At 40.5% G+C, this 9,046-nt stretch overlaps 1 protein-coding gene across 1 annotated transcript; it reads right to left on the bottom strand.

Annotated features, from left to right (window-relative positions):
- Nucleotides 1-1,716: 1,716 nt before the first annotated feature.
- On the bottom strand, nucleotides 1,717-8,443 carry ca6 (carbonic anhydrase VI). Its single transcript, XM_084721315.1, has 10 exons — nucleotides 8,286-8,443; nucleotides 6,914-7,093; nucleotides 6,309-6,457; nucleotides 5,648-5,743; nucleotides 3,985-4,051; nucleotides 3,748-3,905; nucleotides 3,422-3,548; nucleotides 3,231-3,314; nucleotides 3,107-3,139; nucleotides 1,717-2,573 (listed from the first exon to the last, which is right to left on the bottom strand). The coding sequence occupies exons 1-10, from the start codon at nucleotides 8,374-8,376 to the stop codon at nucleotides 1,939-1,941; spliced, it is 1,620 nt and encodes a 539-aa protein (XP_084577441.1). The 5' UTR covers nucleotides 8,377-8,443; the 3' UTR covers nucleotides 1,717-1,938.
- Between the last annotated feature and the right edge of the window lie 603 nt (nucleotides 8,444-9,046).

Genomic DNA, 9,046 nt, shown 5'->3' on the forward strand with positions numbered 1-9,046 from the left:
TGGATACCAACTGGTACTGGGTCATTTCAACTGATACCTTAAAGGTATTGAGTATCAATACCAATACCTATGGTTGTTTGTTTTTCCAATAATGAAAACACTGTGAACAGCGATGAAGGTTAGTCTCCACCCCATTACACTTGATATTTAATAAATTCACTGGGAGCAGTTTCACATATCGACTTTGTGCCAATGTTTGGATAAAACCCAAGCTGGCAGGCTGGCATAAACAATGTAGAGCCACCATGTTACAGGGGGCCACACCATCAGTGCAACTTTCTGTCTGGCCTGGATGCCCCGTCCACACTGTCCCAGCTGATCTTACCAGTTTCTCCTCTGACACTCGCCTGTCAACGCGCTTTTTTTTAGATACCAAAGTCTTTCTGTAACAACTCTGGTGAAAAGACAGACTCAGATGCACAGAAAACACACAGGAGGCAAAGTTGAGTTCAAAGTCTTCACTAACTTGAAAAATTTTAACTAGGAAAGTCTAAAAACCACAGAAGTAAACATGGGCACTTGAAAGCTATGCACATACAGTGGTAACAAAGACAATCTTGCAAGGAGGCATGGGAAACAGGTGAGTATATATAAATAGGGACGACCATGGGTGTAATCAGGGGTTCGTAAGTAATTGGCAACAGGTGTGACTGATGAAGGGTGGGAACACACAAGGACAGGAAACTGCAATGACAAGAGAGGTGACTATGACAAAAGAGATTTCAAGCCTGGTATGAATTGCTGGAAAACTGGCTATTGAAGTGTGATGACTCTCAGCAGAGACAGAATACTCAGGAAGAGCGTAAGACAGGAAGCATGTGAATATGGACAGAAGAGTCAACGACATGATACATTGCTTTGCTAATGAAGCTTAATGTTAGTCTGTAATTCTGTGATTTAGACTGCAGACAGGAGTCTCTGTTAGCAGTGACACACAGCGAGATCTCCACTGTGTATTTTCATTGTCATGAACTGTCTCCAAATATGGAAGTCCATTTCTGTCAATGTGGTGGGGAAAAAGAACATCCTGTAAGTCATTATAATGAGAAACTTTATCTAAATATTGAGTTGGTATCTAACAATAATGACTTAGATAATAAGTCATCATTTTGAGATGGTAAATCATTATTAAAACAGTATGTATTATACCTAAAAATAAAATCATTACCCTCAACCTTGTATTAAATGAATTACTTACATGGACTTCAAATCATTGTTTTATTTGATGGCCTTGCTGAACCGGCATTTGGCCTTTGTGCCCTTAAATAATTGACAACACAGAAGGCCAAGTGACCCTGACCTCGGCCTGATCCTCTCACTTTGTACAGTGTTAAATTGACTTGCTTGCTTTAATAACTCAGTGTGTAGCTGCAGCAATCCAAGTTAGGTAGCAATCAAATAGCAAGAAATCAAGCTTGTACTAATCAGTTTAATTCAAAATGAAAAACAGATTTCGTGTTGCAAGAAAACATTACATAGCTAACAAGTCTGTGTGTGTTCATTCACTTAGGAACAGTGTGTGTGATTTGGTGGTTATGCTGGGAGACGACAAAACAAAATCTTGTTTAGGGTCAACCCTGAACAAAGTGGCTCCAAAAGACGCAGCTGCACCTGGACAATTTATTTGTAGTAGTTGCTGCTGCCTAAATGTGATAGTTGATGTGTGCAGCCTGTGAGGTGTGAATGGGTGCTTGAGTCATGAAACAAACCAAAAAACCACTTGTAAGCCTTTTATTAATGATGCAAATAATGAAGACAATACATGTTTAAAGCTATAAGATATCGCTTGTATTAAATATTGACTTACAGGTGCCTGAAATACATTTTATCCTTTATCACACATGCCATACACATTTTAAATTCCCTCATCATTATCAGTGATATTTTGGTTTATTGCAGCGTTAGAAAGCTTGTGCAAACAGAAGCAGCTGAGCCTCTTTAAGAACATCTGTACTGACTGTCCAGCTGCACCCCTCCGTACAGGCTAAGCTTGTTGGTTCCCCAGCTAAAGACATTTCCCACCATGGTGCTGTTTCTCTCGCATGACATCTGGTCCCGGATGTCCGCTGTGGTCAGCACATAGTCCCACACGTTGACATCAGTCATCTTACCCACAAAGGCGTCCGCGTTGGAGATGCCCAGTAATCCATCCTGGTCTTTGCCCAGGATGAACACCCCACCAGGGCTGACTGTGTAACCACTCTTCAGGTACCGCTGCTCCCCCACCATGCCGTTGATCCACAGCTCAGCCCCGCCAGTGTGGGACGACCAGGTGATGCAGTAGTTGGCCCAGTCGTGGGACCTGAAGTTGTGCGGCAGGTTGACAAACTCGTTGCCGATCCAGAGGCCGACCTCTCTTGCATCTCTGTCTTCGCCAATGGAAATCATCAACTCGTTGTCGTTGCCATTACTGGCGTATGAGATGACAGTGTGGATCCCCTCAACCTGAGGCAGGACGTGCATGCAGACAGTGAAGGAGTTCAAGTCCATAGGGTGGCTGAGGCGGACCAAAGCGTAACTACCAGAATTCTTCTCCTGGAAGTTGAGCACCAGAGGAAACAGACCACGAGGTTCTAAGGAAGACAGAAGAAACCTAGAATCAGACTGTGAAGCCAGAAATGTCCATCTACCTTTCAACATCAGTTGCACGCAAATATATATGTATATATATATATATATATTTGAGTTTGGGCACAAAAACTTATTGGGTAAGTTTAGGAGAAGATCATGATTTATGGTTAAAATAGACCCTTTCACAATGTGTAGAACAGCTTCTGGCGATTACAAGGATGTGTTGTCGAGGCAACGAGTATCAGCCAATCAGGGCACAGTAGTGGGACAGTCTTAGGGAAAAAAATAGGGTGTTGTTAATTGGTCTTGAAGTAATAAGGCTACGATAACATTTTTAAATTTTAGCGAAATGCAAAAACCCAAACTCGTTGACTTAATTAAACTATTTTGTTTGTAGTTAGTGAAGTTTTCATGTCATTTTGACAGTCCTGAACATTTGTGTGGACTTTATACTAACATTTTTTGTCATGGATGCATGGAGGTTTACAGAGGCACAATCACAAATCACACATCAAATTCAACCACAATGACTCACCATAGCTGGTCGGCCTTGAGTTGCGAAGTCCACCTTGAGAGAATAAATAAGAAAAATAATTATAGGCACTTCTAAATCACATCCAGCCACCTTTAGCGGTCTTTATGACCGACAGCTCAATTACCTGTATGGATGTGCTTTCCGAGAGATGTTATCAGACCCTCGATCTTCAGGAGTCTGGATTCAATTTCATCTTGCCGACAAAATGCTGACAAGACAAAAAGTGAACGAAAACGACAAGGATTAGATGTCAGGTCTTGGGAATAAATTATATTGCCCTGTTGTGTAATCACAATGTCACAATATGTTACACACTTCCTTTCCCGAGGCGTGGCAGGAAAGACGACTCCACCACACGGTCGTTGAGAGGCTGAGCGATGCGGTAGTCGTTCCACAGGGTCTTGTTGTCCATGTCCATCAGAGTACTCTCCAGCTTCCTGATCTGAACACAACAGACAAGAAGAGAAACATCTGACATCACACTGCATAATATTCAAAATAAGCTGTTTTCCTTCAAATGGTGATGTACAGTTCAGAATAGAATAGATAGAATTTTCCTTTTTTTTAATCAGCTTTGATATCACTAAAACACACGTTTTCCCCTAAATGTCTCAGTTTGTAACAAAGGCTGTCTGCTGTACCTGGTTGTGTGAGAGAGTGATGGGTGTATCAAACACAGTCCAGAGGATGCTCTCGTAGCACGGCGGTGTGGTGAGGGAGCCCTGGTATCTGAAGAAATGGTTGAGGTTCTCAGGGAGCATGGAGCGTACATCAATGTTGGATATGTTCATGGACTGACCTGTCAGGATCACATTAAAACCATATCAGACTCTAATGCACAAAGAAAGGACAGCTCATTTCTGTGTGTAGTAACTTACCTGCATACTTGATTTTGTCCAGGTTGGAGATGAAATCACTGTAGTAGGTGTTCTCAAAATGACCATCCTAAAGGAATAACCAAATGTTGTCAAAGTCCGTGTCAGTGAGCACCTCTCTTTTACCAAGAAAACCCATCCACCTGAGAGGTGTGATTTACAGAGATGCTGATTAAACAGCAAGATTATTCTGTTTAACTCTAAAATGTTAAATGTTAAATGTTAAATGTTAAATGTTAATGTCTCGAAAAAAAAGACATTGTTAGACACTTAACTATTACTTTTTCACATAGGGCTACACATAACAATATTTTTTCCCAGGAGGGCAAAGTCATGACCCACCCTACTCTGCTTCTGATTGGCTATTATTTGTTGCCTTTGTTGCTTGGGTTGGTTAGCTTTAGGCAAGAGCAGTGATTGGTTTGGGTTAGAGTAAGAATATCAGGGTAAGCCAGTCAGAGGCAGAGTAGGGTGGGTCATGACTTTGCCCCTCCTCGGAAAAAAAAAAAGGTATCTCTAGCCCTATGTGAAATAGTCATAGTCCAGTTCGTGACGTGACGAGATGAAACGTAATGGAACAAAATGGAATGGAACGCTTGTATAACATACTGACTTTAATCCAAACCATAATCTTTTCCTAAGCCCATTCAAGTAGTTTTATTGTTCTCAGTGAGCTTTAGTTTGAAAGTCTGACCAAACATAGCATAATTATTATTGCTGGCTTGACTGCAGAATGAAAACACGTTGACTTCACAGCTAGACGAGGCAAAACAGGTGAGTGCCACGGTGGATGCTCTGGCGTGATACCTGGTTGGTTACGAAGGCTTAATTCAGACTGCAGGAAGATCTGATCTGTTTCTAAAATCAGATCTTCAAGACAGACTGTACAAACTGTTATTTGCAAGTGATCAAATTGGATTTCTGTGTCTAGACATCACTAACTGGGGTTAGTCTGCGTGGGTTGTTGTGGTAACGGCATAGGCATCAGCTGGTGATACGGCTGTCCAACACAAAAGAAAGAGACAGAAACCTCCTCCAAACATGCCAGCAGACAATTTATTTTAGCATCTGTCCATGGACAGGTCTGCCAGCTGGATTCTAAACCACATCCAAATGTGACTTGGATCTGATTTGTATTTGATCTGATTATTTTTTTTGCTGTCCAGACTTTCTAGAATCAATCTGGATACATTCTGGACATGGTGAAAAAACAGATTTGGGATGACAGTCTGAACAAGGCCTAAATGGGCTGTCCAAATCGCACTAACTCTCAGCCAATCCGTGCTCTAACACGTCCATCACGCATCATGCCAGCAGTGGTGTTGCTGCAGCGATGACCTCTCCAGCCGAGAGCCGCTGACTGCCTGAGATCCAGAGCATTCCTCTGGAAACAAGCACTCATTCAATATGTTGACATGCAAATTAGCTCTCAATAGAGCCTTTCAGCCCGGCAGGATGACCGAAAAACAAAGTATCAAACACTTCAAAGGGCGTTGGGTAATTTCACCACAAAGACTTTTCTTTTGTTAACTTCCTACAGCAGAACTGATGCTCATATATCAGAAATGGTGCTGCTGGCATCCTGCGTAGATGTTGAAAAAGCCGGTGGTCAGAAAAAGCAGAACATGGTGTGGGAACAGACGTGTGTGTGGTTTATTGTACGTACATCATAGACAAAGGCGAGCACTGCCAGCCCGTCTGGCTTATCTCTGGCTTCCGTGAAGCTCTTGTACTTGTCAGAGTTGTAATGGACAACATGGAGCTGAAAGACAAGATGGAAATGCAGAACAGCTTAAGTGCCAAATGACCTGCTTTTCAAATGGAAACTTTCTATAAAGAGGCAACGACTATAAAATAATTTTGAATTTGGCTCAAATATATAATAGAGAGATATATACATTAGAATAAAAATATTTGGAAGAAAACACAGGAGTCTAAGAAGAGGGTGAGGATCAGTTTTCAAATTAAAAGCTGTAGGTAGTTCTAGTTTCCTTACTGTTGCAATCCAAGCACTACATACTTTGATAATCTGTTATGATAATTAATTGTTCTACACTGTAGGAGTGAACTGAGGCAGTATAATGTACTGATGCGATGTTCATGCTTAATTGTAACTCATGTTCACTTAAGCATTTAATGACTGCACAGTTCTGTTTGATTAAGTATAGGCTTTAATGCAGAGAGGATCTTTGCTTTGTGCATTAAAGGCTTGTCATCACTGCAGCGGGGCACCAGCTTGTGTACCACAGTAAGTTTCTACCCTGTCCTGCTTTATCAAGGCATACTTCAAGATCGCAGCTGTTAGGTTTACTCTTTTTCAAGCCAACCTCTGCCATGTAGCGGATGCCGTCTATGGTGTGCTCGGCTCCGCTGGCCTCCAGGTCCCAGCCTCCCCAGTGTAAGTGCATCTGGACAGCTGTGTATTTTCCTGGCAGGCCCTTGGTGACCACCATGGTGGGAGGCAGGTCAATTTGAACTAATGGAAACATAAAGATGTTCAGTTATTTAAGCAACAGTTTTCTCTGCAGTCATTGATTTCCATTTGAAATAAAAGACTCTTGAGAACTGTTTGAGTTGTGTAAATCCACCACAGTGAACATAAGTCTGCAATAACTCTTGTCAGATCATTATCATTGATGAGAAGTAATGCAATACAGACTTTTCAAATCAAATCATGCAACAACCTCGGTGCTCTGGGAAAAAATGTGCAGATTTATGTTGTAATGGATTACACAACTCCAGAAAGTTTTGAGAATGTGCTAATTGAGATTTACACCATAAAGACACCATTTAAAAGTGTGAAATTCTGCACATTAAAATGTTCTGCAGTCACATTAAGTTTGGTTTATATTTAAGGAACTCAAACAGTGAAAGCAATAATGTGCTCCTTTAACAGTTAATAGAGTCATTTATACACTCTGGCTTTTCTTACCCGTGTGCCCGTTGTTGGTCATGAGGAAGTTCCCTCTCTGACTATCATAACCAGTCAGTTCCAGCTGTAACACGTCTGGGTTGTATCTCACGCTGCGCCGCTGAATGTCAATAGGTGACTGCTTCTTACCACCACATGCAGGGTACTTTGTCGCCCAGTGCATCTGGTCCAAAGCACCCTCTGTACAAGAAAAATCAAGGACCCAAAACACATTGTAAAAATCACACAGTAGGTGAAAAATCTACTAGACTGACAAGTCCTGTTCCTGTAGGTCCTTGTAGTGAGAAACTTGCTTGAAATAAAGAGTTAATATCTAAAAATAATTATTTATAATCTATATCATTATTCTGAGAAAGTTTCTCATTATTTTGAGGTACTAAGTCATTACTAACTCATTATTTTGAAAAACTTTCTTTTCTTTTGAAAAACTTCCTATTTATTTTGAGATACCAACTCATTACTAGTTCATTATTTTGCAAAAATCTCATTATTTTGTGTACTAAATCATTATTAATACATTATTTTGAAAAAAAACTTTCTCTTTATTCTGAGAAACATTTTTTTTTTTTTTTAAATCCCCTTAATTAGAGAAACCTCATCATTTTAAAAACCTTCCTCCTATCGCTTTCCTATTTTGAAAAACATTCTCTGTATTTTGAGATATTAACTCGTTATTGACTCATTCAAAGAAACTTTCTCATTATTTTGATATTTGTCTTATAATTTTGACAGGCTAACCCATTATTTTGTGTAACCCTCTCATTATTTTCAGATATTAATTAATTCCTTTGAGATACTAAGTCCACTAAGGGCTTCCATTAATTGTGGGAATGAACCTCTAAGGACTGGTGCAAGAAATTATCCCTTGTTTATGTGGAGCATTAAAATAGGTCACATGTTGCTGGTTATACTGGCACGAACAAGACTTGCTCAACTGGATACTGCACAGCTGATGTGTGTTTCCTTATTGTATTCACTACCAAATTATTTTCTGCCACCGCGCTGAATACACCTAATAATTTGTTTCTATGACTGTCCGGACACGCTCTTAATGTAACCACATGCTGACTGGTGGTTATCCGAGGTATTTGGCCAATGCGTAGCTCGCCACCCAGGAGAGCAAGCAGAAAAACGCCTCGGGTGAATGTCGAATATTAATAATATCCTAATGATACATAAACACTTTGACAAGCTGCGCTATAATTGCTGCTTCTTTGTTCCTCTACCCAAACAAATACGCACTGAGTAGACTGACGCGCACGTTTTACGCATCAAACGCCCCTTAATCCAATGAAATTCTGGCACTTTTGGAATTTAAATCAGGCATTTTTTTTCTAATTCACACTAAATTCTTACATTTATGAAAACGTACCTGTGTATGTCCAGTGTATTCCATCATGGGGAATCCCAGCACTTACAACACAGACCAAAACAGCGGAGATAAACACAGAGAAAAACTCCATCGTCGCTGCGTCTCTCTGTTCCTTCAGGAGGACACTGACACCTCACAGAGACTTTCTCTCTAGATTTAAACTGCGAGTGAAGGGAGGTGTTGAAACCTCTGCTGAAAACGCCCAGAGCTCTTCCCAGCAGCCCCAAAGTGACATGAAAGCAGCTGTGGAGACTATTTGACTCTCTAATGTGAAGTGTGTATTTAAATAAGACTTGAATTTACCTCTCAGTGTGAAAAGTGTACCATTGTCTGCAGGGTTTTAGACTCTCAGTGTGAAAGTAAGGCTGTATGTGATCACAAACAATTTATTTCTTTCTTTGACAACAAAAGTTGGAGTCTCATATTTTACTTTGGAATGTCACCAAATATGAAAGTGAAGGTTGACATAAAGACCAAAATCTATATTAATTATCCAGACGCTCTTATGTGCAGTATCAGACATCCCTCACTCTCAAGCATCTTTTAATTCTTCACTTTTACATACAAACAGCTGCTGACCTACTTATCATGTGCGAAGTTTAACAGAATTTATCACTCTTTACAGGAAACCCTGGTGTAAGCACATTCATGCCACGGTCACTTGTAACATGGTAAAACAGCACATCAGTCTGAAAACCCCCAGATGGCATCTGATGAAAACACACCCATGAATATAAAGACATGAGAACCAATGGTTGTAA

Source organism: Lutjanus erythropterus, chromosome 6, assembly GCF_056507025.1.
Source record: "Lutjanus erythropterus isolate fLutEry1 chromosome 6, fLutEry1.hap2, whole genome shotgun sequence".
Lineage (NCBI taxonomy): Eukaryota > Metazoa > Chordata > Actinopteri > Lutjaniformes > Lutjanidae > Lutjanus > Lutjanus erythropterus.